This window comes from Dryas octopetala, chromosome 7, assembly GCF_963921425.1.
Source record: "Dryas octopetala chromosome 7, drDryOcto1.1, whole genome shotgun sequence".
Classification (NCBI taxonomy): Eukaryota; Viridiplantae; Streptophyta; class Magnoliopsida; order Rosales; family Rosaceae; genus Dryas; species Dryas octopetala.
In genome coordinates, this window is record NC_141372.1 from 5,111,376 (window position 1) to 5,139,163 (window position 27,788).

Sequence of the window (27,788 nt, forward strand, 5' to 3'; positions counted from 1 at the left end):
TGGGTCCAACCAACTAACCAAGCCCTACCAAGTGTTGAAGTATGAACAATTGAGTTAAATTAACTGGCAGTCTTTTACTCCAATATATGAACTTCAAAGTTCAAAGCTTGAGATAAATACAATTCATGAGTGAGATTTGAAGATTCATTTGGATCAGAGTAATTGATTGAAATTGAACTTCTTGATGTTTAAGTTGATGTGCCTGCTAATTGGCGAATTGATCTTATAACATATCTCGTAATTTGGATGTCTCACAAGACTGTGTTTGAACATTGTGACACATCTCATCCTGATAGAAGTTTTTTTTTTATATATATACATGATCAATTATTGTTAAACAATCTAATAACATAATATGTGTTTATGTTGCTAAATTATGAATCTTGATCTAATTAATAATTCAACTTCAAACTGTAAATATCTTCGTATATGTGTGTGTAAATGCATGGCATCGGAGACCTCAGTTCAATACTCCATTGAATGAAGTGCTATTGACTTGGATAGATTCAAGAAACAGTCAAATATGTGTAGCCTGAGTGCACTATCTTGTAATTCATGGAGAAGACTTCCTAGTCACCAAAAGTAGTAGTGGTCCTCCACTCCACTAGCTAAGCCACTCAAACATGTGCCTGTAAAACTCTTCCTATGCTAATATGCTATCAATGAGATCTAGCAACCTGGTTAAGCTGGTTAAGACAGCCATAATGTGTATTTTGCAGTACTTACAGACTGATTATGAAGAGAGATATCGATATGCCTTATAGGCACACCCTTGCTTTTGATGGGTCGGTGGGGAAGCCAACCTTCCTCCTTTTAAAGCTATTTCATTTTTGCAGTTATTTTTCATTAATTTTTTTAAATTTTTTTCTTCAGAGGAAGGAAGCTAGCAACTGATCAAGTGTTCAATGAATATTGTACATTTGTACATGGAGCAAGTCATCATCATCATCATTAGCAAGGCCACCCTTTTGCAGTTACCATCTCTAGTGGCTAGTGGTGGTGGATCCCTACATCCCACTTACAAAGATATGATCATCACTGCCTTCAATCAGTCAATCCTGATAAAACCCAACTTCACTTTTGGACCCTTTTTGCTTTCTACTCCCCTTTATTCTTCACTTCTTGATTGTTGTTATCATTTCAATTTTTCTTGTGCTCTAACAAAACCAACCAACATAAAGCCAACCAGCATGGTTATTGGGAAAATTCTGTTGTGAACTATTTGTTTGTTATCTCATAGACTCATACAGTCATTTTCTTTTCTAAATTTAGATTTGTGAACTATTGAATTTATTCGTATAATATACAAATTCACACTATAAACAAACTTTGGTTATTGATTGCATATTCATGCATCTTTATGGTTGATCATGATAGGCACCAAATTAGATCCCTTGTACCTGAGATCTATGATGGTGATCATGATAATTACAAGCGCAGGGCTGCTTCTTTATGACAAAGACATTAAAGAGTCATATATACTAATGAGGCCAATTCCTCCCTTCCAACTCACTGTTGCATATATTCACATTTAATCCCAATTGGCCCACAACAGAGGTGCAAATTTGATAATTTATTGATAAAACAACAAAAAAGAAAAGGCCAACATAATACATGCATTGTTAATATGATTTAGGATCGCATGCAAACCATATAAGAGCTAAATTTGCATTATTTGGAAATCTAAGATGTAGATTTTTCTACATTAACTTCTAACCAAAACACAATATCTGCATAATATTCCTTCTGCTTAACTTGATAATGGTGCACTCTATAAGACTATAGAATAGTACAGGTACACAAAATGACAAAATGGTGCTGGTGATAGTTCTTTCTCTCTATAATCAACTTGGCACCTCAGTCAATCTGTGGCATTCAGGCTACTAGTCCTGCTTGTCTTCTCAACTACAAATACAAGACACATAAGAAACAAAATAATTAACTACCAGTTAAATAACAAGCAGAGAGAGAGAGAGAGAGAGAGAGAGATACCTGAAAATAAGTCTCAAGCTGTATCCTCAAGGTCTCATGCTCTTGTTTCACTTTATGGAAAGCCCTGAAGCATCTGCAAATCAATCATAGTGAGGAGCCAGATAGGAGAGGACAACTGCAGTAATAATTGGTGTTTGTGTTTATAAGAGAAATGTCATATGTTACCCTTCAGCATTTCCTGCCAGACAAAATTCCTTAAATTGGGTGCATTCATTCTTCACCTTTATAGCTCCAATGCTGTTAAGAATCTACCTTTAATTAGCACATTGGAGCAACAACAATATATTCATTCAAGTTAACATTCAATCAAAGTTTTTGACCAAAAAAAAAAAAAAATTTCAATCAAAGCTAGTAGTACTACAAAAATTCTCTCTTGCGAAATGTTCAAATGTTCTGCAACAGAGAAAATAAGCTCAGTAGTGCTATTGGGTTTTTTTTTGTTTTCGCGGGGGGGTGTTGAGAGTGGTACAGTCATTAACCTTGAGCTACTGCCCTTGAACTGGTGCATGCAATCATCCAGCTTGGCAAAATCCATTGGTCTACTTGCCCTGCAGAAATCAATATGAATGAAATTAATCTTAATCATCAACCTTGTTATATTGAGAATAGGAATATATATGTATAATTGTATACAGACACGCACAACTAGGACTGTTATTTACTTACAGTGCTTGTTCAATCTTTTGGAACAGTCTAGCTGAGTCTTTGTAGAACATTGTCACAATTTCCTCCACAAAATTTGGGTTAGCATCGTCTTGCAAATCCTCCAGCTGAGTGAATTGCTGCTCATCCAGGTAATGCTGCAACATGCATTAATCAAGCAAATTAATAAATTGTGAAGATGATGAAGTAATTCTACAGTCTCAGAAGCATATGCTTATTTATGAATATGTTCTAGTGACTAGTGTACATGCACTATCAGGAGCAAGTGATTTTGAAGTTGGGCCTTTTTGATTTTGAAAACATTTCCCACCAGATACCACAACTGGGCCCAAAGTTCAGGCCTCTAAATACCAATATTGACAGACATATAAAGGTCTGAAAAATCTAGAGAAATTAGATTGTAAATTTTGGAAACTTAAGGAAAAAATTGAATGAAATGAAGAAAGAATATCGGAAAAATATCATATCTCTCACTAAATAACGAAAATATAAGAAAATTAGGTCATGGTTGTGTTCAAGAATATTATAAAATATAATATGAAACTCAAGAATCGTATTGGTTCTAACAATTCTTTATCATACATTAAAGACGAAATAAGATTCTCTACAGATTTTTTTATGATGATATTGTGTTTATATTAAAAACTATACCCTTTTTAAGATTCAATATTTAAACATTTTGAGTTCTTTAGTATCCAGAATAGATACTGAAAAAACAATAAAATAAAGTTTGAAATGACATAATCTTAGACATAAACACCCCCAAGAAAAACTATGAATCAAGACAATTATTTTATTAGTGGAATATTGCAAAGATCAAAGACAAAGGCAACCACATTTTGTTTGTGAAAACATAAAAAGGCATCCCAATTTAAACTGCTCAATGAGGTCTTTCAAAACTTTCCAACAGAATTAAAATGAAAAGGGTCCAATTTAGTAACCTGCTGAAAGAGGGACCTTCTCATGAGGGCAGCCTGGCGTTGCAAGTGGATTCTGTCCATACTATTAATGGGACTTACTACTCAGACTGTGAGACTGTGAGACTCAGAAACTCAAACACTCTTCTTTTAGAGTAGCAAAAGGCAATGGCTTATTAGCAAACATGGCAAGCCAACGTATTTATAGTGTTTGTTCTGCACAGAGACGGTGAAATAAAGCCATAAAGGCACAGTGGCCAAAAAAAAAAAAGCCATAAAGGCACAAAAAGATCAAGGGGAGGGGGGGTGAGGGGGTACGTGTCCAGAAAATATCTCGCTCGTTTATATCCATTTTGGTAATCGGAGATTTGCATGAAGATCACACAAATCAATTGATTTCGAGGAAATTACTAATTAGGTGTAGGAAAATAAAAGTCCTAATTCCTAATTAGGATTTCGTCAAGATATAATCAAAGATTACGAGAGTTTGCCCTAAAGATTTTGGAACACAGAAGGGAGAAAAAAAAAAACCCTCCAACATTCTCGCATCTAGGAGGACCTCCTGTACGTGTATAAAACTTACCTTGTTTATGTAATCTAAAACAGGAAATGAGGTTGAAGTTCATCCGCTGGAAAAATTTTGTGTGGTACGTGCTGATGTGATATTTTTAATTCACTCAAATTATAACACGGATTATAATTTAATTAGATTGATAACACTATATCGTATGTTACGGCCAATTATTGTTACATAAAAAAAATTTCACTAGACTAGCTGAAGAAGTTGGAAGAAATACATTAGGATGAAGATAAATTAAGAATTCAATCCCTTCTGATATTCCAATGTAACAGGTAAAAAAAAGTGTGACCAAAGAGGGCCTGAGGCCTAACTTTCATATGAGTGCAATGGTCATGCAATATAGCATATTTCATCTCAAACATAGTTAGAAAATTGAACTGTTATTAAATCTTTATCATTTTAAGTCTTTGATGTAGTCCAAGTTGTGACATTGGATGGTGTAATGGATTAAGACTAAGATTCATGGTTCAATTCCCGTTAATATAACCAAAAAAAATCTTTATCATTTTAGTTATAACATTTGTATCTAACGAACTGAAGTATGATATTGTGAAAAAAAAAAAAAAAAACCACTTAAAATATGATGCATCTTATTAGAATGGCTAAACATAAAGTATCCAATTGCTTCTAAGTTCTAACGACTTAAGTATGATATTCATCTAAGATACAGATAAACATTTTTATGAGAAATAATAAATTTTTTTTAGAAATAGATCTATTTAGAAAGAGTAACACACAAATGGGGCGAATCCTAATGCAACCCTCGCAGATGTGGATCCTATTGCACACCTGTGGGACAATTACACTGGGATTCGCCCCAGTGAAGAATTACGCGTGGCACACATACAATGGCAGTGGGAGCATGCAGAGCTGCAGAAGAATTACGCGTGGCACACATACAATGGCAGTGGGAGCATGCAGAGTTGCAGACCACTCCTCAGTGTGCTTTGTGAATGATTGTATGCCATGCAAATGCAACTTTGGAACAAATCATAGAATCTTTCCTTAAGGAGGTCGATTGTTCTCAGAAATATAGAAGAATGCTTCCCAGATGTAAAGATGTAAGATGTTCTTTTACTTGGCAGTTGGCAGGCACAGATACTCCCAAAGTTCCCAGGTGCTTATTCTCCCTTTTTCCTCATCATCATTTTTGATTGGGGTGTTATTTTCCATGTTTCATTGGCTGGGAGTTGGGCCTGGACTCAACCCAAATGAAAAATAGTTATATTTCGTATTAAAAACTTTCATATCAACAAGATCAACTAACTTGCTAGTAGTTCTCTCCATCCAGTCTCCACTTGGTTCAAAGAGGTTTCATATTAAAATGTGCAACTAGATATTATGACTGTAATAATTCAAGGAAAATATTCAAAGTATGCTTCATCATACTGCCTGGTAACTAATCAAAGATTTCCTAAAAGGATGTCACACGAATTTTCTCTCCTCAGCTAGCCTAGAGAAGCGACTTCAGCTTTCATATTAACAAAACTTGGTTGTAATAAACAAAGCTTGCCCTATTGATATATACAAATAGGGATCAAGTAAATGAATTTCTTATACAAATCTGAGTAATAATGATTGAAATGAGAATATAACCTTTTAGAATAAGCAAACAGTGGTCCTTGTCATGTCTTTCTCTGTCTCTGCAATTTTCAGGAAAATGTTAAAAAGGGAGAAAGAAGAGCAGAGAGAGAGGGAGAGAGACGCACCCTTTATTCGCTTGCCACAAAAGAGGGGGAGTGCCATTGACCTCTCGCTGTCTTTGTCCGTAGTTTCTGTAAATGCGTGGTCACATCTCCTCTTTTGTAAAGAAAACAAGGCCATGAATGGATGGAATGGAATGGAATGAGAATAAAGAATTAGGTTTTTTCCAATCATTGGAAGGATTTATATTCTCACTTTATATCACTATATCTCCTATGTTGATAAGAATCCCTCCACAGACATGATCCCTACATGTCATGCAGGGTTAGGCTTCTAAATGATTACAAGCTTCCGAGAAAAAATTTCTCCAAATCCAAATTTCCAAAATTACAAGTGATTATTATACACTTTTAAGCATAAATTACTTTTGCCATCAACTGTAACCACCAAACAACCTGCTAAACAAATGTTTTCAAGCCATTTTCAATCTGCTAATACCAAATTCATGATCAACTGAACAATTCCATTTGATGAGTATGTATGTCTTCTGATCATAATGGGACAGTATAAATGATATTGAATGAGACTGAAATAGGATATAGAAAGTTCACCACATCATTGAAGAATTAACTCAATAAACCTAGAGGAAAATAAGGCACCAGAGTCGGCTTCACTAGGTCTAAGAGGTGTATTCACAACTCATGATCATAGTTTTACCAGTAAAGTTACTTAATTATCATATTACTACAAATATTTCAAGAAACTAGAGGCGAGAGCGACAAGAAGAGGAACAACTAGTGAATTATTATAGAGGCTGCTTTAACAATGAAGCAACAGTCCTTATACCACAAGGCTTCAGAGGAGACAAATGACAGTTCACTTTGGTTCTAGGCAGATTAAATCCTACTGTAAGCACCAACAAAGCAAAACAATAATTTATTAAATAGTCACATTATATTACATTTCAAGAGGGTGAGACTACCAAATTCACCAAACAATAATTTAATGAAAAATGCACCTATCTGGATGGAGGCAACTGGATCAATTAATATTCGAGGCCTTCCCCCATTAAATATCTTCACTCATCAAGAATATGCTTATGGTTGTTATACTCCAAAAAATTCTGTGGGATGATCCATCATCCAAAGTAAACTGGTCTTTTCACATGAATTCTTCCTGCAGCATCGGTTCTGCTCATCTCCGCAAGAATCCCATTGCCTGGTAGACATTGTTGACAGTAGCATCAGCTATACCTGCAGCTTTCAAAGCACCTTCTGCCAAAATTCCATCCAAATAAGCTGAGTCAGAAATGATTTCCTCGTAGCGAACCTGCAAAAGTTGAAAAAAATGCAAATGATGATAGAAATTACCACAATTAATGATGGAACAATATGATACACTTTCTCACAAGTTGGAAAAAAAAAAGTAAAAGGCCATTTCCATAAATTGAATAGAGTGGGGAGAATCAATGAAATGATTGGACATACAACATGAATATATCTTTGACAAAACAATACAAAAGCATGCACTTAAAGTAGATCAAGAAATATACACATGCATAAGTAATCATATAATCATAGACTTGAAGCATAACAACAGCCAGCAATCACTTAAAAAGCAATATTCCCAATCAATTCATTCAAATAAATGTGCAGTTGCACGTTCCCGGCAAACAAAATCAATTTCCCAACAACTAATACACAATCATCTCAGCAGAACTGTAGCAGAGTGGGGACCGATGAAATTGTTGCTTAAAAAACATAAACATGCCTTTAGAAGCTCATGAAGATATATGTGGGAAAACAGAAACCTACATACATGCACAAATGGCAACACATAACATATGATGGCAGTTCCAATTCTTAATCTTAGGAACAGTCTGACAGCTAATGCTGATCAAGAATTTTTATTGCAAAATGACTAAGTCGTCACTTATTTCAAGCCAATATTTAATAGGTTAGGTTTTGTTCTCAATCACTACACCATAAAAAATATGGAAAACATTAAGCATGCATTATCTCTTCAGTGGAAAACATTAGCGAATACATATTCATTGTTCATGCAAACATCACCTATTAAAAAAAAGCATCACATTTAGATATTGGAACCTGGATAGGATGGAGATGATCAATCAACACGTCAGCTAGGAGTGACTTAAATGTGCCCCAGCTCATATCTTGGCATTCTTGGGCAACTTCCTGCAATAATAAATGTTTACCAGAGAGATTTTATGGCATAATATCTCAAACCTACTAGTAAAGTTCATAACTAACAGATGGTCAGTCATCTTCGTATAGTACTCAAAATTCTTTACCAGTAAAAATTTATATAGGTGCATCTATGTATAATGAAAGGCACTAAACAAATGAAAACCCACATGAATTTCATTACCTCTTTTGTCTTTCCTGAAATGAGCTGATATATTGAGAGAAGATTGTTGCACTCAGGCCTTTCAGGATTATCAAATTCTAGGCTGTAAGAATTACCACGTAAAACAAAAACAACACCAGAAGAGTTATCAACAAAGTAGAATTATGACTCCAATGCTCAATATGGACAGGAAATTATCAACGAAGCTGAAGATCAAAAGAGAAGATGCTTTAAGTGATTACAAATGGAAGATAAGGAATACCCTGGAAATGAGTCTGTTTTACACCTCTTTATTTTGTTTGCTATTACCTATAGAACAATTAAGCCATTTAGATCAAGTTGAAGAGGGGAATATAAAGAAACTGGAATAAAAAGCAAAACAAATAGGTAGGCCATATGGATTTTCCATAAGAAAAGTAAAAACTTTACAAAAAGAAAAACTGTACATACTGAGATAGTAGCTGGAAAATGGATACCAAAGTACTTGACTAATAAACAACAAGGTGGTGAAGGATGGATCAACTTAACAATTTATAGATACAAGGAGGTGTCTATGAGAATGATTGATAAATGAAAGTTCCCAGAAGATAAAATATAAAGTAAAACAATATAGTGAACGACTCTAAACTACTTTAATTCTAAGAAGCAAAAAGTTCCAACTTCTCAACAAAAATATAAAATATAAGCAACTACTACTTTTCAACCCAAAAAAAGCAACTACTACTTTTCGACCCAAAAAAAGCAACTACTACTTTTGGATTGTATTATTATGAAATTCATAAGCAACATCAAATCAAGGATCACTCCCATATTAAATTATGAGGGTTCCCAGCAGTTTCAGCTGCTCAAGATGCTGGTGAAATGTTGGACTGAAAGAAACATATCTTAAACTACTTCACATGCGCCCAGGAAAAAAAGAAAAGAAAAAAGGAGTGAGAAGTAAGATCCACCCATGAAAAATCAGCCTAAGTCCCAAACCATCAAGTTTAAATAACTAAAGAATAGTACCAAGACGATCTCTACCAAAACTCCCAGCACCCTGTCTAACCAGGTTACCCATACAAAACTATCAACATTGATTGTAACAATTCTTCATGATTTGCATTAATTAACATATAATTGGCTAGGAGGCCTACAGCAGTGCAGCTCGATCTACATATAGAATGATACAACCCTACACTTAACTTTGGTTATGTTAAAAGTAATGACAATTAATGAAAATAAAACACATTAGGCATATGTTATTAAAAAGTTGCATATCATGTTCAAAATCAAGAAGTGGTTAAAATTTCTGTTTCTCACATCTTTTGGGTCAAGAAGATTGATCCGGGACTGATCAGAAGGCGCAGACTTGGACATCTATAATATTGAAACCAAAATATCAGATTTGGACAGATTCTTGGAGATATTCCAAAAGTAAAACCAGCACAGGAACTAACAAGCTCATAAAGTAAAAACATAGTCTGTCAACACTCTAGAAAATAAAATTATTGCGGGATATAATATGTGAGCATTTCATACTCCTAGTTTCTATTTTTTCATTCTTTTATTGGAAAGCCTTGAAAATAATACCACTTATCCCATCCCTTTACTACCTCAAGTGCTTCATAGTTTTAAATTAATTTCTTTTTACCTGCTATATTTTTCATTTATTTTCCTCTTTGATGCTACAAAAATGTATGTTATCTTTACCACAATAATAATAATTTAAACAGAAAAATAAAATATGCATTATTCTGCTGTATTGAGAACTCAAAATATAGACAACCTTGGAAAGACCATCAGTAAGGGACATCACTCGAGCTCCAACCGGTGGTATAAGAGGCTCAGGAACCTAACAAAGAAAAGACATTTCCATTACTCATGATATTGACGAGCTTGAGTTAAGGATTATCAACCTAAAAGGGGAATCCACCTTAAAAATTGCACCACCTCGCCTGCAACATATAAAATATGAGGGTCAAGTTCTATGCAAAAATAGATATGAGGCCAGAAAATGATACTCAACTTGTTAAGATGGATATTTTCATGTTTAAGTCGTAGATATTTTCATGTTTAAGTTGTTATAGCTTCTCACCCTCCCAATTTTTTCCATTTCCTTCCTCCAAATGATGAATTAACACGCTCAGCCAGCTCTCGTGTCAACTCCAAATGCTGCTTTTGATCTTCACCAACTGGGACAAAGTCAGACTACAGAAGCATGCAGGAAATCATAAGAATAACACATGGTGTAATTATAAACTTATTACCAATATGCATAGTTTAACAAGCACGCATAAAAGCACCGAAGTTGTTGCAAATACTGCATGATTTTAACACTTCCTTACTTGCAACTCAACTCATGCATCCAACAGGAAATGAACCCAAAACATCACTTGCACCCCATACTAGTGGTGAGAAAAGATTACCTGATATAAAATTTCACATCCTACTACATAAAGCTGCAAGTTTTAAAGATTACCTGATATAAAAGGATATCAGAAGCCATCAAAACAGGGTAAGTCAAAAGAGCAACACCAACATTTTCATCCCCCTACAATAGAAAACCCAAAAGAATGCAATTAACTTGAATCATGGACTATAATGTGTAAATAACTGTAAAACACATAAGATGGGCAAGATAAAGCTTATTCCTGGAAGAATACAATAACCAATATGAAATATGAATGTCATTTGTGAAATGTAAATTAGCAGTAAAAAATCATAATCTACGCATCATGGTATGAAACTACAAAATGCATAACATGATGTAAGTCAACTAGAATGTTTTTGTGTGATGTCGAAATTTGGGTGGTTAGTAGCTTCTGGCACATAAAATAATTCAATGCTAGCTTAGTGAAAGTTAGTTGTTATTTTTCAACAATTACAAGAAACAAGATAATTGATTTAAGTACTTCTCCTAGAAGGGTAACACATTGAACAGAATCACATGGACAAGGATAAAAGTTTTCAGTACAAGTATAGCATGTCATCATCGAGAACACTTTTAAGTAGATTAAACACAAAACAATGATGGAGCTATCATACAGCTAAAAACGCACCGCCTTGCGTGATTTCTCTTTAAACTGAATCATTCTGTTAAGCCAACCAACAGGTGTAACAGAACTTAAGAGCCACATCAATTCTACGTGGGCATGAACATGAGACTGCACAAAGACAGATGCCTACGAAAACAAAATCATAAATAAAATAATCAGCAAAAGTACAATCTTCGAAACAAAATCGAAAAGAACCAATAGCTGCACTAGACCTTGGAGGTGTCCACTCCACATGCCAAATAAAGAGCCGCCGTATCCCTTGTTGCCTTGGATAATTGTTGTGTATCATACGGTAATGTAATCTGTGAGCAAAAACTTTGAAACATTAAGGAGCAGCTCGTCACCCAGATCCATTTTCCTTATATTCATAGATCTAATTTAAAAAAGGTATCACATCAACACTAATTTAGAAACGAACTGAAATGCCATACCGCATGGAGATCCACAATGAAAAATAGGGTATCATATGTATTCTGCAACAAAGCCTCATTGCATATTAGCATACCGTGTAAATATATGATACGCAAGTAACAATCTTCTAAATCGAACAATTTGGTGCTACCTGTAACGAAACCCAATTTCTTATGGCACCAAGATAATTCCCCAGGTGGATAGAACCTGTCGGCTGGACTCCAGACACTATCCTCTTCCTGCAAAATGGAAGATTCAATGAAACTTAATATATATATATATAATCTAATTATTAATCAGATATATGTGTGTAACCACTGGCACTTGTAGCAAGGTGCTGATGTGTTTCTTGTGCTCCTAAAATTTGTCCACAAAAAAAAAAAAAAAATGGTGTGTGGGTGTAGGCTCATGTGTCTGTGCACTCAATAATTGCTTGCTTCAGTGTCTGAATACAATGAGTTTGACATCAATGCAAACAAGATATTAACATTGAAAACCGATACAAACGCAAGAATGCACACTTCAATTTTTCTAAAAAACGTTAAAATAAGATAAAATTGCACTCGTTCGAGGCTGTAACCACAATGTAGTTAAGGAATCGATGAAACACATGAATTTGCGCGTGAATAACTAGGAATCTATTAATGGCAAGGATTACTTTACAGAGGTCGGAGGAGAAGTCTCTGGAACAGCAGGTTGCGAGAGCGAAACGCTACAGCAGCATCGAAAACCAGCTCTATTTCGTACGCTTAGAAGCCGATGCTGAGGACTTGAAGTAGTTCTTCTCCAGTGCCCGATTTGAATTCCACCAGCGCACCTGTTTCAAACAAACAGAAAACCAGACGAGAATGTGAAGCTTGTAGCGGAAATTGAAGGCGGTGAGATCATTAGAGAGAGAGAGAGAGAGAGAGAGAGAGAGAGTACAGGGACGATGCGAGGCGTGGTGAAGAGTTGGAGAGGGTGAGGAAGTAGGAGACGACGAAGCGACCCATGTCCTCTGCTTTCGCGGCTTGGAAATTTTATCCGCCAAGGTCTTATATATGCCAACACTCAATTTCAGAGCTTAATGAAAGGGTAAGATTTCAGCTCTTATATTTTCATCAACGATTCAACGGTAAACCAAATTAATAAAAGGGTTTCTATTTGAACCTTTTTTTTGGGTATAAAATTCTATTTGAACCTTTTTTTTTTTTGGCCACTTAATTCTATTTGAACTTTATTTGCTCTTTAACCTCAATTTTTTTCGGCTAATTACAAAAAAATGAATTGATCAAAATAAAATTAAAAGAAATTATGTGAATTAACAACCGAACAAAAATAAAAGAAATTTACAACCATGCCCTGAGAATAGTAACTGTATACACCTAAAACGAGTACTTCACATGAAAAAGTTATTCTGTATACGGTATACCTAATAATTTTTCTGCAACATTACGTGTCTGACACATCGGCAGTTGGATAGTACGACAAAAACGAACAGCGCACCTGGTCAGTGGCTCAGCGGAGGGGATGATGCTAGAATTCATAAGAGCGGGAGCAAAACAAATTAACGGCGGCTAAGTTCACCGTTGGCGGGTGACACTTTAAAGTTTAAAGTGGTTATTATTCCTTGTTCCAAACATAACAAAATAGCCCTAGCATTCCAGCAAACCCAATTCACTGAGAAAAAATGGAAAATAGTGAAATCATTCTAGCGAGAGAGAGGCAACAGATGGAAGAGATTCGAGAGCTCGATCTCGAGGAGCTCCAAGTCGAAGAGGTCGACGACCTCAACGACTCCTCCGGCGACGAGCGTGACGCCACGTAATTATCATCTCCTTCCTCTCTAACTCATCACTGTCAACTCATTTATGTCATTTGGGGCTTAGGGTTTTGGAATTTTTCTAGACTAATATCCTAGTCAAATTGAGATTCAAATGGATTGTTATCATTATTTGTTTATTATGTCATTGGTTATTGACTCTGTTTTGTATATTTTAATTGAAGTGGTCGTAGCTCGTCTGGTGAATATACGTTCGATACCTGTTTGGCTTCGTTGCATACATATCTTGGTGGTAGGCATTTGGGTTTTTGACTGGTGCTTTTTTATATTTGTTTGTGCCCAACTGCCCATTCAAAGGTCTGACGCTTAGTTATATTTTATTTGTAACAGAGGTTGAAGACACTCATCATAGGGTGGCTTTTCTGGATGGGGGGGCCGTCTTGAACCTCCCGATTTTCTATCTCGAAGGTACTACTACTCTTTATCTTCTTACATTTGATTGTTCAATTTATTTTCAGCTCCATTTTCTCAACTTGGTAGCAGTCGAATGTGTTTAGCACTTTAGCGGTACTCGTTAGCCATATGCCCCATGTCTGTGAAGAAGGAAAATTGTTTGATAAGTATTATGGAATAACAGGAAGTTGAGATGGTGTATATCACTAGTGGAGAACACTGAGCTGTCTTAGATTTTGTTAGATGTTCAAAAATTATGGTGTATTTTGAATGCTCTCTGTAAATAAAATTGTTGACATGTCACAAGAGTCGATGCAAGTGGTATCCCATTATTACCATCTTTCTTAACATCATTGTGTCTAAGGTTTTAGTTGCTTTATTAGCATTAACTTAAAATCACTAGAATCAGGTAACGGCTGACCCTAAACGTTTAGTCCTAACACCCAAGTCAAATGGCTGAGTAAAAAGAATCAAAGTTATGTCTCGTGTCAGTCTTGTCTTGGAAATGCCTTCTTCCTCTTCCTCTTCCTCATATTCTATTATGTTTTTATTTATTATTTAATATTTGAAGAGAACTGAGATTTTTCTATGTGGTATATATGGCAGGAGTTGTCCTGTTCCCAGAGGCAACACTTCCCCTAAGAGTTATTCAACCCAATTTTGTAGTTGCTGTTGAGAGAGCGCTAACCCAAGTTGATGCTCCTTATACCATTGGTGTGGTAGGTGAACTCCTTGTGACATCTGGTGACTTGTTTTTCCCACGCATTGGATTTCTTTCTCTAGTGTTTCATAGTAATTTTGTTCCCGAAATTTTGTACAGATTCGTGTTTACAGAGATCCTGATAATAGAAGAATAAGGTTTTCGAATATTGGGACAACTGCAGAGGTACATTTAGTTTGTCCTACTGCTTATATGTAGAAACTATTATGTTTTAATCTATGTTGTTTCATTTGTCTGTGCTATATTATACAACTATTTATATTTCTCCATTTACAGATCCGGCAATATCGACGGTTAGAAGATGGCTCACTGAATGTGGTAACTCGTGGCCAACAGCGATTTCGTCTAAGACGCCGTTGGATTGATGTGGAAGGAGCGGTTAGAAAATTTTTATGCTTTGAGAGAGATTGAGCATTCATCACTCTCTTTTATTTTTATTTGGTCATCTATATAATGGCTTATTTGGTGTAAAATTTTCATCTGCCAGCCATGTGGGGAAATCCAAATCATTCAGGAAGATAGATCATTGAGGGCCCCACGGGATGCATTTGGAGATCTGGCACCATTTAGTAAGCCTGGAGGCCATAATTCCTCACACACACCGCCTTCAAACGCTTCTCATGCAAAAACGAATGGATCTATGGATGTGGACAATGATTCAGAGGCAAATTCAGATGAAAGCTTTGAGAGTGCACTTTCATTGACAGAAAGGGGAATTCACCAATCTGCAATTGGTTCCTATTATGGATCTGATACAATGGATGAATCAACTAGCAGTGAAGATGAGAAGTCAGAATTCCAATTTCGAGGATCGCAATCAAAAGACTCTGATTCCTCAGATTCATTGCATTCATTTCCTGAGAATGAAAATGTTGATTTGGGAAACAGTTCCATATTGGAAATGCAATCCTGCAAACAGAAAGAGCCAAATAGATGTTGGAGAAGTACGAACCTTAATCAGTTCCGTAGAGTTCCAAGAGCATTCTGGCCCTATTGGGTATACCGCATGTATGACTCGTATTGTCTTGCTCAAAGAGCAGCAGGTAGTTTGACTTTGCCTTGGGTTCCCACCTGATTTGCAAGTTCTTAAGCAGTTTGTGTGATTTTCCTGCTTGTGTATTTTTTTTTTTTTCATCTATCAATTATATTATATCATCCTGTGTTGATGTATTGCAGATATGTGGAAGCAGATAATTGGGGCGCCAAGCATGGATGCTCTTGTGAAGAAGCCTGATCTTTTGTCATTTTATATCGCTAGTAAAATTCCTGTGTCTGAATCTACAAGGCAGGAGCTTTTGGAGATTGATGGCATTTCATATAGGTTGCGTCGGGAAATTGAGTTGCTTCAGAGTGTTGATCTTATCCGGTGTAAAACTTGTCAGGTAATGTTCTTGCTTCAGAACTCAGTGTATGTGTGCACAGGAGCTTGCATGCATAAATACATACCATTTGACCATATATGTTTTATTTATTTGTGTTTGTGTGTGTATTTTTTGGGTTTATATAATGCAGACTATTATTGCAAGGCGGAGTGATATGCTGGTGATGTCAAGTGAAGGCCCTCTTGGTGCTTATGTGAACCCAAATGGTTATGTACATGAGATAATGACTCTCTACAAAGCAAATGGCTTGGCACTTATAGGGCCAGCAGTGAGAGAATACAGCTGGTTTCCTGGGTATGGGCTTGTACCTTAATATTCTTCTGATTCTTCTGATCAAGTTACTATTTTAAAGAACACCAATTTATGCAACTTTTCCTTACGCTGTAGTACACTGATCATCCTTAAGGCCAGAGACTAGCATGTCTAAACTTAGTCTTTCTCCCATTTGATGATTTTTCAAAGGATAGAAAAATAATCATTTTATGGAGTTTGTGAAAGGAGAATCATGTAGTGAGATTCAAAGTTATATGCTGATGGAGGTAATTTGAAAATTTTGAAATTTAGTAAAACTAAGTGGAATAAATGGGGGAATGCAGTGTATGACGGTAGCAAATTGAAACTTATGTCATAATCATACAATTTTATTGAACGACTAGAACCTTCAGGTATGAATAAAATACGTTAATCTAGCTGCAATTATAGTGAATTTTAAGGCAATTGTTTGATTATGTTATTGATGCCTTTTGAAATTCCCCTGGACTTCTGTCACTGTATGTTAAGTTACTTGAGATTAATTTTCTAAAGATCAATATTTTATGCTGCTAGTTTCTGTAACATGGGTTGACAATTTCCTCTGATTTTCCCATTTTTGCAGGTATGCATGGACAATAACAAACTGTGCCTCCTGTGAAACCCAAATGGGCTGGCTCTTTACAGCCGCAAACAAGAATTTGAAGCCTAAATTGTTTTGGGGGATCCGGAGTTCCCAAGTTTCTGATGACCTGCATTAATATCTCAAAATTTGTAGCTTCTTCCCTGAATTTTGCTGCCATTATGTAACGAATTGTATTTGTATATAGCTACTTGTGTCTTGTGTCTATCTACAAGTTAATACCGTTCTTGTCATCTACATTAAAGCCGTACATGTACCTACCAATAATTCGAATATCGCAAAGGTAGTCCTCAAATTGTTTGGAATTCCTTGTTGGCTTGAGAACCCTTGTCAAGTTCTAGATGTAATCTAAAACTTAATCATTTTGTTAGTAATATATTGGATCAGTAATTGTATCATTCTGAGCTCTCTGGCATTAGTTTCTCTGTCAAAAACATGTTGAAGCTGACGGTCAAATTTTATAGTTTTAACTTTTAATAGAAGATTTTTTTTCTCTGGCTAAAGAAAAATATTTGTTCTTGCATCCATCTCCAACATACTGTCACACCACACCCTTTTGTTTTTGTTTTTTTTATTTGGGAGGGAAGGAGATTTGAATTTGGGACCTCTTCTAACAAAATAGGAAAACCCTTATCAATCAAACTTTTTGCTCATGCATCAAGTCCTCAAACGGCTAGACATATATTTGGAAAGCTGCTTTGATTCCTTAATATTAAGCTTCATTTGAAGAAGAGTTCGAAAATAAATATTACAGCCTTTCTAAAATGGAACAAAAAGATGAAAAAAAATAAAAGCAATAACTTTTTCTGAAAATAATGCTAGGACCGAAGTGGCCCCTATTGGCTATTGCTAACCAGTAACAAAGTAACCCAATGAAATCAATTATTTTGGGTAAAAAAATGATGATCTGAGTAATTGCAGACTACAAAACATTGGAAATTCAACGATAATTTCTGTAGACTGGGCTGTACATGCAGCTCTCTGCATACTTAACAAGATCTTTTGGTCGAGGCAGATGAGAAGCCAGACCTATAAAGCAAAAAAATAATGCAAAGTTAGTAAATGTTCATAGGTGGTGGTTGTATCACCAGAACTATCAGAAAGAAACTTACCAAGTTCATACACTTTGGCAGCGACATTAGCAGCAATGTGGGCTGATATCTTTCTGATGTTGGTAAATGGTGGGTAAATTAATCCTTTGTCATAGTTTTCTTGGGAAACTTGGGCAGCCAAAGCTTCAGCTGTTGCACAAAGTTGGAAATGGAAGAAAGTTATATAATGAGTGTTATTTTCCCAAACAAAAAGATCACTAGTGTCAATATTTAACTCATCATTCCAGTACTTACAGGCTGCCAAAAGCATGTCGTCATGTACTCGAATGGCACCAGAGATGATCAATCCCAAACCAAAACCAGGAAATATGTAAGCGTTGTTGGCCTGAATGACATGGTTAGGAGAGTAAGCTCCTATTGTCCTCTTAAATTTCAAATGAAAAGAGTGATTCACAACAGCAAAAAATTTCCTTCAGTTGCAAGGTACAAACCTGGCCAGGCACTAGGACTTTGTTCTCATATTCAACAGGGTCAAATGGGCTTCCACTAGCAAAGATTGCTCGACCCTTTGTACAGAAAGAGGATATGATGGTCAAAAAGGGTTCTACTAGTTTACCAAGCCATATTACTACCCAAAGAAAAGAATGTACTTAATTACCTTGGTCCATGTGTAAGCTTCTTCAGCTGTACACTCAGATTGTGATGTAGGGTTGGAAAGAGCAAGAATAAGAGGTTTCTACATTCCAATCACCAGATCAATGTTACTCAAGTTATTAAGTATTAATATGGAGAGAGAGAGAGAGAGAGAGAGAGAGAGAGAGAGAGAGAGAGAGAACCTCATTCAAGGATGCCATGGTCTCAACCACCTCCTTTGTAAATGTCTTTCCCACTCCAGATGTTCCTATCAACACTGTTGGCTTGATTGCCTGATGAATTAGGGGGATTATGTAAGATGACAGTGAGGACAATTGTTGAAAGATATTCTGACATTAAAGCATAATCACTGATTTCACACCTTCACAGCATCTACAAGATCCTTTATGGGTTGGTGCTCATGAGCCCAAGGCTTCTTAAAATGTTGAAGTGATCCTAAGCGAGATCTAACAATCAGTCCCTGCAATGAATATGATACCCCAGTTAGTTATAACCAGAAAAAAAAAAAAGGAGAGAAAGCTATGAGAATATATAAAATGCATTAAGTAAAGCATATTCTCCAGCGGAGGAATTTGATCAGATTTTTAGTACCCTTGAATCCACAAGCCAAATCTTCTTGCGGGTTTCTTCCACTGGAGCTTTGGTCTGCCGAGATGTGAAGACATTATTAATCACAAATGCTTAGCTGAAGAAATTTTTTTTTTCTTTTTCTTTTTTTTGGAGGGGGATAAGGAAGTCAATACCTTTTTTGATATCTCAAGAGCTATAAGCTCTGCTATACCAGTTCCAGCCTTCAGTAGCCAAGAAGCAAAAGTGAGAAAAAACATCCACAAAAGACTGCATTTATGAACACAAAGAGTCTTAGTTTGAGTTTGAGTAGTGTTTGAGCCTCACCTCTCCAGCACCCAGAAATAAGAAAGTATGATCAGCTAATGTTCCCCCAACTACTTTCAAGGCTGATATAAGCCCTGCTAAGACCACAGATGCTGTTCCCTGAACCAAATTGAGAGAAACCATGGTTCAAAAATATTTCTCCAAAAGGAAGAAAGATTGCTAAAATAAAATAAAAAGTCTAACATGTTACCTGTATATCATCATTAAAGACAAGGTGAGTTGAGCTGTATTTAGCCAGCAGTTCAAATGCGTTGTGGTTTGCAAAATCTTCAAACTAAGTACAAAGAAAATTAATAGAAAAGAATAATTTGGTTATTCAGAGGACAAAAAAACAAGGCGGACAAAAAATAGAAGTTCAAAAAACTATATAGCATGTTGGATTAGAAAAACTTCTTACCTGAACTAGGACTTTCTCCCCATAATTCTGCTTAACTGCACTCATGAATTCATCTAGAAGCTCTGCATATTCCTAAATCACACAAAGGTAAAAGACCAACTCAGTTTCATATAATTACACATTTCATATGGTCAAAATAATTCTCAATTAAAAAAGATAAAGGTGAAAAAGAAAAAAACCTCTCCAGTTGCCCTCTTTTGCCTAATCCCAATGTAAAATTCATCGTTCAGTAACTTCTCGTTGTTTGTGCCAACATCAATGGTTATAGGCAAGCACTGTAAACAATAAATGCAGATTGTAAACTTTCTAGAATTATAGGCAAAAATTATCTTAAACATGTTTCTGAATTCAACAAACTTATCCAGGTTGAAGTGCCACTCATAACACTTTACGAGTCACTTGCATGAAAAATTCAGAAAACTGCTTAATACGACTGTAGGCCAGCCAGGTTAGGGCCATAATAAACATATAGAATAGCTTAGGATAAGGTAAATTTCACTTCCAGGCCAACTTGAATAATGTTAGTTAATGAAAATGTTTATTAAAGAAAGGGCAGTTGTGGAAATGCTTACTGCTGAAGGACGAACTCCTCCCAGTGCTGTATACAAAGAAAGCTTTCCAACAGGAATCCCCATGCCCTGAAAAAAATGGAACATGTATGTAAATGAAAGTGACAATGAATTCAACTAGAGGCAAAGGCAATCATAGTATACATGCTGGATGTTAAACTGAATAGAGCCTGCCATACATACCTGGCACCCAAGATCCCCAAGCCCCAAAATACGCTCGCCATCAGTCACGACAATAACTTGAATATTCCTTTCTGGCCAGTTTTTTAAAACTTCAAGGATCTTGCCCCTAAAAAAGTTCATCACTCAGTATATGCTTGACAAGTTGACAGCAATGCAACTAATTCATGGAAGTTGGAAGTAAAAATGCTATTGGATGGCCATACTTCTCTTTCAAACTGATGTAAAGACCCTGAGGATGCCTGAAAATGCTCCCATATTTTTGACAAGCCTCACCAACTGTTGGGGTGTACACGACAGGAAGCAGTTCCTCAACATTGTCAATTAAAAGCTTATAAAACAGGCCTTCATTTCTCTCCTGTACAATAAAACAAACACCACCAGAAAATGGAAGGGATAATTAATGAGAACAACCCCTATGATGTAGTTTGTATTGATCTGAATCACAATAATTTCAAATTCTTTTGGGTCTATACACTGGTATAGAGCTAGTACAAGCAATCAATTACCTGAAGATCCATCATGGCCACGTATCTATGCAATGGGACTTCATATTCGCGAAGATTTTGCATCAACTTCTTTTCCTGATCACCAAAATTATCATAGAAAAGTTTAGCCAAATGAGAAATACCAAAAAGCGATCATTGTAGGAGTAGGAAAGAGTTTAATTGGGCAAAGAAAAGGATGAAAATGAACTTTGAGAAAAAGGCATTTTGAAACCTGAAGCTCCTGAGTCAGGATGGCAGGAGGCAGGAGGCCACGCAAGTAATGAGTGTCTCTCTCCTTCTCAGTGAAGGCAAGTCCTTTGTTGTAGTGTGGATCACGCAATAAAGTATATCCACTGTAACACATTGAGATTGCAGATAATGTATCAAAGAATTCAAAGAGGAAAAATAAAATAAAATCTTAAGGCTAGGCAAAGCTGTATATACATATGCTTAGGAAACTTAGAAATTTCAACACAATTAGGAAAACAAAGGCAAAACGTAATTTTTGGGTCATCTGAGTGATACAAGAAAGTAGGTAATCATAACAAAATTGAACAAAAACATAAATCAAACACAGTATACAGCAAGTCATAGATGTCACAAACTGCTCATCATGAATCAAATAGAGAAGTTGTTAAGACATTTACAAGGTGTCTATCTAATAACTAATAATATTGTTCAGCTATATTCCAGAATTAGTGCATCGCATGAAATGAATGACAGAGTAAGTCCTTTGTCCTATCTTCTTCTAGGAACTAGGAAGGGCTGAAGCAATCAAAGAAGAACAAAAGGCACTTTCTTCAATCTTAAAATAGTATAAAGTCTATTTAAAAAAGTGTTGAGTCCAAGAGTTTGTGCTACAAATTTAAGTTCTAATACAATTTTCTAAAAAACAAATCTCTCCTACCAATCACAGCCATTGTCTTTGTGATCCCTATAAATCTGAGCAGGGTAAATAGATTCAAAGAGGGGATCACAAATTTTGATAATTTTCTCACTGAAACCTAAAACAAATGTGATCAAACAAACAAAATGAAAAAGGTCTACCATTTGATCTAACCCAAATCTGCAAGCTATATAATAAGCCTCAAAACACAAACATCCAACAAGAATATAGAATGCCTAGCAAACATTATATCTTTCTAGGAAAACTTAATGCAAACAAATGATTCCCAACAAATCAAAGTAAGCCTGCATCAAAGCATTGATCTAAAAAAACCCAAACACTTTAAAAGCATGTGGAGATAACTACAATTACAATTTGCATAAAGGGCACTAAAAAGAATTAAACTCGGTTCCAGACAAAAAATAAGTATAAAAAAATCCATTTCCACTATTCCTCCATAACAATTGGAAACGAGCTGTGACTTACCTTGCAACTGAGGCAGTCCATGGGGTGAGAATCTGATCCTCCGTGGCACAATCCTCACCATACACATCCTCAACACCCCCACCAAAACCAGCCTTACTACCCATATCAACGGCTGAGTGACCACCGTTCCTCACCTCCTTCAATATACTCCCCATGAGTGCCCAACCCCTTTGTTCTGCTACACTCACCACCACTCTCTTCTGCAAACAACACAGAGCTTAAAGAGCAACGAACAACAATGCAGTACAACGAAAAGCCAGAAACAAAGGCACCCAATATAGTCAGCAGACTCTCTTTGCAAGGACAATATACACAGCCCACCTTTTATAGGAAACCAAGAGCTGGGTTGTTTTTTTTTTTTTTTTTTTTCTTTCTTCTGGTTTGCGATTACCACTTACAAAGGGTTGAAAAACAAGGTAGGTTTCAATGTCAAAGAGAATAAGATGGTACGTCTACGCACGTGTAGATTACATTCCTTATATATATATATATATATATATATATATTCAACTAATCAAAATGGGCGATCTTCGGATCTTTTATTTGGTAATAATTTAAAGGGCATGTGAAAGTGTTGCAAATTGTAATAACATAGTATTAAGTGTTGTGTGTGTACCAGGAAACTGTGTCTCTTCTGCGACATCATATTGGAATTGGAGGGAACGTGTAAGAGCTGCAAGTAATACTATATCCTCCTCCATAGATGCTCTCCGTATTTTGAGAGAGAGAGGTGATTTTATTTTTTATGTTTTTCTTTCTGACAAAAACAATTAAAATTCATCATTATGATCATTATCTAAAGAAAGAGCTTATACATCACCAATTTATACACATTATGTGTTTATGCTGCTGATTATATATAATCGTGACATAAAAATTTTACGCTATATTAATTATTACGCGCTATAGATTCTGCATCTTCAATGTTGGTTATGGTATTTTCTCGGATTAAAAGAGAAAGAACTTCAACATCCTCACTATTTTGTGATGAAGATTCGTACAAACACTGTAAATGAGTTGTGAAATCGTAGCCACTAATGAAGATCAGTTTCTTGGCTGCCACTGTACGGCTGTACCCTTTATTTATTTTCTTGTCACGTCCTGTCCTGCCATTATATTTATATATCTATAATAATTTTTTGTCTTTTATATATTCAAATTTTAAAATCAACAAGACCACCCACATTTGTTTTCTTGTTCAAAGGTCATTTTCGTTTCAAATTTGGCCTTAAATATGCTGATCTAGTGATCTAACCACTTAGCTGTACGCGAGAGGTTGAAATGCCATGACACAAATCACTCCCATGTAAATTTTGTATATATAATTAGCTTCCTATATAACATGGATCTACCCCTGTTTCTTTTCTGTCACTAGTCACTACCATGCTAAAATACATTAATGCCATGAGTCACTTTCCATTTCAATCCTTCAATCCTAATTTGGATTCCATATATATAATCTCTCATCTCCCATATAAAAATAAATAAATAAATAAATGCCTGGCTTTTCTGTCAATATGGTTTCGTGATGAGTTAGAATGACTACGCCATGCAAGAAATTTTGACACGTCTAAATTGAGTTGGTAGTTAGTTTAGTTTATTCATCTTTATAAGAAAAAGCAAAATGTTTTGGATCATTCACTACCGGTCAATAAATGAGAAAAAGAATTTCTCGTTTTCATATATGCAAGTTCCATTGTATAGCTTTCTGACTTTTTGAGGTGGTAACTGGTGAAGCTATATCCATTTGAAATCCACGCCAACTATACCTGTCCTGCATTTGGTCCTAAGCCAGACGTTAACAACTTAATTTGTTAAATTTTGACTTAGACCTACCAACATTTATACTTTTATTTTCTTACTTCTTTTTTCATCATATAATAATTGTTGAGTAACAAGAAAAATCCCACAATTCGCTCTGCATGGATACGAGGTCTTATGACAAATTTTAACTAAATAAAATAATCTCTAAATCACTCATACATATCATGTAAATTCAAGTATTTTGTATTTCTAAATCTAAGATGTCAAATTTTTCATATATACTCATCTTTTAATCATCATTGGATTACCCTATGTGAGCAAGGACGGACCTACTAGGCTACTATAGGACTAGTGTAGGCACTTGCCCCCACTCACTAAACTTGCCACCCACTGAACTATTCTATCTCTCTATTATATATTATTTCATGTTTTCTTTATAAATGAGGGAAAACTGTTTGTGGAAAAGCCTGAAAGAGGGGCAAGACATGTGTGTGCGGTTGGGCATGCCTCTGCCTGATATTTTGTTTAAAAAAATCAACTTACCCTAAACATTAAAGCCAAAAGGCATTCACCCAAATGAAAACATAGGAAAAAACTATGTAGCAACAATGTTAAACAGTAAACTCAGATCTCCATCATATCCTATATATATATTGGTGAACTGATGAGGGCATAAATGAATGAAGTAAAATTGTATTGAAAATTAAGGAAGGCAGTACCCATGTAGTTGGTACTCGTTTAATAATTTAACAATATCTATAATTTTCGTACCTTCCTCCAATTGTAAGCTTTGATATCTTTATACAATAAAGAGTAATATTACTTTTCAATTATGAGAAACTACATGGTAATAGAATGGGAGAATGATCCATGATATCTTATTTTTTACATAAGTTTTCGTTGGAGCCTACTCCATATAGGATTTCAATGATCCGAATCGTCTATTTTTTAGGACTTCATTAAAAGATAATCCTTGCAAAAAATTAGGTAAATCAAAAACCATTTACCTACAAAGATTTAATAGTCAATATTTCAAGTGTTTATTTTGTTGAATATTTAATCTTTGAAGGTAAATAGTTTTCGATTTATCTAATTTTTTGTAAGGATGATCATTTAATAGAGACTTAAAAAATAGACGATTCGAATTGTTGAAATTCTATATAGAGTATATCCCATTAAAAATTTGTGTCAAAAATTGTGTAAAAAATATAATGTCACGAATCCGTCCCCAATAGAGTGTGGATCTATGTGGTCTTTGTTGTATTGATTTGCTTAATTAAGGTAAGTCAAATTCGTATTTTAGATTATGAACGCTTCTTCATCTTGCTCTCCGGAACAAAAATTTTTGAGTCCGCCACTGTATGTGAGATCAAGAATATATCAAGTTACACTTTTATCATATTAATTTATTAATTGATCCTTAGTATGTGGTGGTTGATGCTGATTACCATAATTAAGAAATAAATTATTATACAAATCTCAAGTGTTGCAAGGAAGTTGGAACACTTGAGATTTGCAATTATTTTGATCCCTTCGTTTTCACATGCAATTACTTAGAAGTCAGAACACGTACGCCAGATGGTTGGACTTGGACTAGATTTCTGTTTGGAGTGGCTCATAGTCACGACTTTATGATTGCGTCCTTCAAACATCACATTATTTACTTTAAAGAATGCACCCACTAATCTATGGCCCAAATTATTTCGATCATTTTAAATCTGAGTTCACCGTTATATTTTTAAATTTTAATTTTATTCTAAAAATAAAAAATTTCAATTCTATTCATTAGGTCATTCGATATTTATTTGTCGAAATATTTGTGATTATTTAGCACTTAACTGCCGAACATTAACAGAATTTTTGGTAAGTAACCACCGAATGAAAATGAAAAGGCATTCGATAATATTTTGTCAAATATTATTATTATATTCAACCATAAGCTGACAATTTCTTTAGTATATTTCAGTGGCATGTTGTTGAACAGGTTTGAATGATTTCATGATTTTTGCAAGAAAAGATAAAATAGAAAATTTTTTTCTAAAATATGTTAAGGTGATCAACTCAATAATAGAGGGTGGTTGGAATAGCCTCCGCCCTAATCTATATATGCCTTGAAGCTGTTCCAAGTTGTTCTATAAGTCCCATTAAATTAATAAAATAGACCATTTACAAAAGTTTTAACTGCTGCCCATATAAGAATTTAACAAGCTCCACCACAGCAGTATTTTTTGGACTAAGAATCTTTATTTTCTTAATTATTTTTTTGGGGGGTGACAGACTATGAAGTCTTCAATAGCCTGCAGGTATAAAAGTCTGAAATATATTGCTTTGATTGAGATGATAATCTCATGAGATGTGAAATCTACCACAGAAAGCAATATCGCACCTACCACATGCATGCCTGATGCTTGTGTAGTTGTGTATGAATATGAATAATTGAATATATGAATATGAAATGTGAATGGTAGGCGACCAATTAAGTTCGCAACTAGCAGCATACATGTGATGTATATATTTGCATTATTTAGATTTTGATGGTTGATGTGTGTGTGCGTGCGTGCGTGCGTGACTCATGACTTGGATTCATTAAACTAGTTGTTTGATCACATTCGGAACTACCTACCTATCACATTCGCAAGTTTATCAATTCTACTACTACTACATGCATATTCATTCAGCAATTTCTTCAATATATAGATACCAATTGATTTGACGGGTGACTGATCACGAGGTTAAAAGGTAAATTTCAACTCAACTTTGGTGAAAGAAAAGATCCGCAACCACTTGAATTATAAGTTCCCATAAATTCTATAGCATCTTTGATAATTACGAGTAATTTCATATGCACCTCTTTTGGAGAGGTATGAATTCACTCTCTCGTAAATACTTCCACACTAAATTTATGTAAGAATTTTGCTTAATAATTAATCACCGTTTCTATTCTAATTAAAAAATTTCTTAAAATACGAAGAAATGCAAATACGCAAGTTATATTGCGACAAATGAGGTGAATTGATCCATAAATTCATATTTCTTCCTTTGCATTTGCATGTTAAAAGTACGTTTGCCCCATAAATTAGAAGAGACAATGGTGTTTGTAAAAATGCCTTAAAGACTAAAGAGACCGGTGATTTTATAAGGAGAAGAAAAGGATAGTAAAGTACATTATTTATTTTTAACTAATTAATTAACTTGCTCAAAAAGACGTCATTTTAAACAATAACTTAAAAGATAAAAATTAAAGCATTCCATAAAACAAACTTCACTCACCCTACAGAATGTCAAAATCTAAAATCCTAATTTAGTTAGCATCTTCTCCAAATTCTCTCATTCACTTCTTAACAGGACTCCATGAGCAAACATTCATCATCGGAGGGATGCACCTAATTAGTTCTGATTTTATAACAATATACTTATAAGCAAGGAGTAAAATTTCGGTTTCGAGGAAATTTTCGATGGAAATTTCGACGAAAATTTTCGCGGAAATTTCGATTAAAATTTCGATTTCGATAAAATTAGACAAAAACGACGGAAATTGCTATCAAAATACAAAAATTTTGAATGAAACTTGACCATATGTTTATTTAACATAT

At 35.1% G+C, this 27,788-nt stretch overlaps 4 protein-coding genes across 8 annotated transcripts; 1 reads left to right on the forward strand and 3 right to left on the reverse strand.

Annotated features, from left to right (window-relative positions):
• Window positions 1-1,556: 1,556 nt before the first annotated feature.
• On the reverse strand, window positions 1,557-3,759 carry LOC147278845 (histidine-containing phosphotransfer protein 4-like). Its single transcript, XM_086251584.1, has 6 exons — window positions 3,597-3,759; window positions 2,659-2,792; window positions 2,472-2,540; window positions 2,158-2,229; window positions 1,993-2,065; window positions 1,557-1,905 (listed from the first exon to the last, which is right to left on the reverse strand). The coding sequence occupies exons 1-6, from the start codon at window positions 3,654-3,656 to the stop codon at window positions 1,876-1,878; spliced, it is 438 nt and encodes a 145-aa protein (XP_086107710.1). The 5' UTR covers window positions 3,657-3,759; the 3' UTR covers window positions 1,557-1,875.
• Window positions 3,760-5,869: 2,110 nt separating this feature from the next.
• Window positions 5,870-12,660, reverse strand: OVA4 (Nucleotidylyl transferase superfamily protein). 4 transcript variants are annotated; one of them, XR_015123304.1, is made up of 16 exons: window positions 12,540-12,660; window positions 12,274-12,432; window positions 11,767-11,854; window positions 11,636-11,677; window positions 11,417-11,506; window positions 11,208-11,330; window positions 10,628-10,699; window positions 10,244-10,356; window positions 10,082-10,103; window positions 9,935-10,000; window positions 9,469-9,525; window positions 8,429-8,475; window positions 8,188-8,269; window positions 7,905-7,994; window positions 6,815-7,125; window positions 5,870-5,952 (listed from the first exon to the last, which is right to left on the reverse strand). XR_015123304.1 is itself a non-coding variant. In XM_086250315.1 (15 exons), exons 1-15 carry the CDS (start codon window positions 12,605-12,607, stop codon window positions 7,059-7,061), a joined length of 1,131 nt encoding a protein of 376 aa, XP_086106441.1. In that variant the 5' UTR covers window positions 12,608-12,660; the 3' UTR covers window positions 6,578-7,058. The 4 variants fall into 4 exon arrangements, 2 of the variants coding, with proteins under 2 accessions (XP_086106441.1, XP_086106440.1); XR_015123303.1 differs by lacking the exon at window positions 5,870-5,952 and adding an exon at window positions 6,578-6,702; XM_086250315.1 differs by lacking the exon at window positions 5,870-5,952 and having other exon boundaries at window positions 6,578-7,070.
• A 404-nt stretch (window positions 12,661-13,064) lies between these two features.
• LOC147278847 (ATP-dependent protease La (LON) domain protein) lies at window positions 13,065-17,235 on the forward strand. Its single transcript, XM_086251030.1, has 10 exons — window positions 13,065-13,418; window positions 13,602-13,669; window positions 13,768-13,845; window positions 14,437-14,549; window positions 14,651-14,716; window positions 14,828-14,929; window positions 15,039-15,594; window positions 15,728-15,933; window positions 16,064-16,227; window positions 16,808-17,235. Exons 1-10 carry the CDS (start codon window positions 13,285-13,287, stop codon window positions 16,941-16,943), a joined length of 1,623 nt encoding a protein of 540 aa, XP_086107156.1. The 5' UTR covers window positions 13,065-13,284; the 3' UTR covers window positions 16,944-17,235.
• A 272-nt stretch (window positions 17,236-17,507) lies between these two features.
• LOC147278848 (NADP-dependent malic enzyme) lies at window positions 17,508-23,092 on the reverse strand. 2 transcript variants are annotated; one of them, XM_086249450.1, is made up of 20 exons: window positions 23,048-23,092; window positions 22,432-22,631; window positions 21,292-21,412; window positions 21,081-21,155; window positions 20,778-20,929; window positions 20,575-20,680; window positions 20,395-20,460; window positions 20,002-20,097; window positions 19,823-19,894; window positions 19,616-19,699; window positions 19,426-19,524; window positions 19,275-19,322; window positions 19,123-19,176; window positions 18,893-18,991; window positions 18,714-18,803; window positions 18,536-18,613; window positions 18,369-18,443; window positions 18,172-18,262; window positions 17,938-18,066; window positions 17,508-17,854 (listed from the first exon to the last, which is right to left on the reverse strand). In XM_086249450.1, the coding sequence occupies exons 1-20, from the start codon at window positions 23,075-23,077 to the stop codon at window positions 17,766-17,768; spliced, it is 1,854 nt and encodes a 617-aa protein (XP_086105576.1). In that variant the 5' UTR covers window positions 23,078-23,092; the 3' UTR covers window positions 17,508-17,765. The 2 variants fall into 2 exon arrangements, with proteins under 2 accessions (XP_086105576.1, XP_086105577.1); XM_086249451.1 differs by lacking the exon at window positions 23,048-23,092 and adding an exon at window positions 22,753-22,848.
• Between the last annotated feature and the right edge of the window lie 4,696 nt (window positions 23,093-27,788).

Bases quoted from the DNA above. Each gene is read 5' to 3' on its own strand.
- LOC147278845 (XM_086251584.1), bottom strand. From the start codon at position 3,656: ATGGACAGAATCCACTTGCAACGCCAGGCTGCCCTCATGAGAAGGTCC. The intron at 2,541-2,658 runs GTAAGTAAATAA...TGATTTCTGCAG, and splicing joins CAAAAGATTGAACAAGCACT to GGCAAGTAGACCAATGGATT. The intron at 2,230-2,471 runs GTTAATGACTGT...GATTCTTAACAG, and splicing joins TTCAAGGGCAGTAGCTCAAG to CATTGGAGCTATAAAGGTGA.
- OVA4 (XM_086250314.1), bottom strand. From the start codon at position 12,607: ATGGGTCGCTTCGTCGTCTCCTACTTCCTCACCCTCTCCAACTCTTCA. The intron at 11,331-11,416 runs GTCTAGTGCAGC...TTGTTTTCGTAG, and splicing joins GTGGAGTGGACACCTCCAAG to GCATCTGTCTTTGTGCAGTC. The intron at 8,270-8,428 runs GTATTCCTTATC...TAATTCTTACAG, and splicing joins AAAACAGACTCATTTCCAGG to CCTAGAATTTGATAATCCTG.
- LOC147278847 (XM_086251030.1), top strand. From the start codon at position 13,285: ATGGAAAATAGTGAAATCATTCTAGCGAGAGAGAGGCAACAGATGGAA. The intron at 13,670-13,767 runs GTAGGCATTTGG...TATTTGTAACAG, and splicing joins GTTGCATACATATCTTGGTG to AGGTTGAAGACACTCATCAT. The intron at 13,846-14,436 runs GTACTACTACTC...TATATATGGCAG, and splicing joins CCCGATTTTCTATCTCGAAG to GAGTTGTCCTGTTCCCAGAG.
- LOC147278848 (XM_086249450.1), bottom strand. From the start codon at position 23,077: ATGATGTCGCAGAAGAGACACAGTTTCCTG. The intron at 21,413-22,431 runs GTAAGTCACAGC...AATGTGTTACAG, and splicing joins TGGACTGCCTCAGTTGCAAG to TGGATATACTTTATTGCGTG. The intron at 17,855-17,937 runs GTAAGTTTCTTT...TTTGCTTTATAG, and splicing joins TGCCAAAGTGTATGAACTTG to GTCTGGCTTCTCATCTGCCT.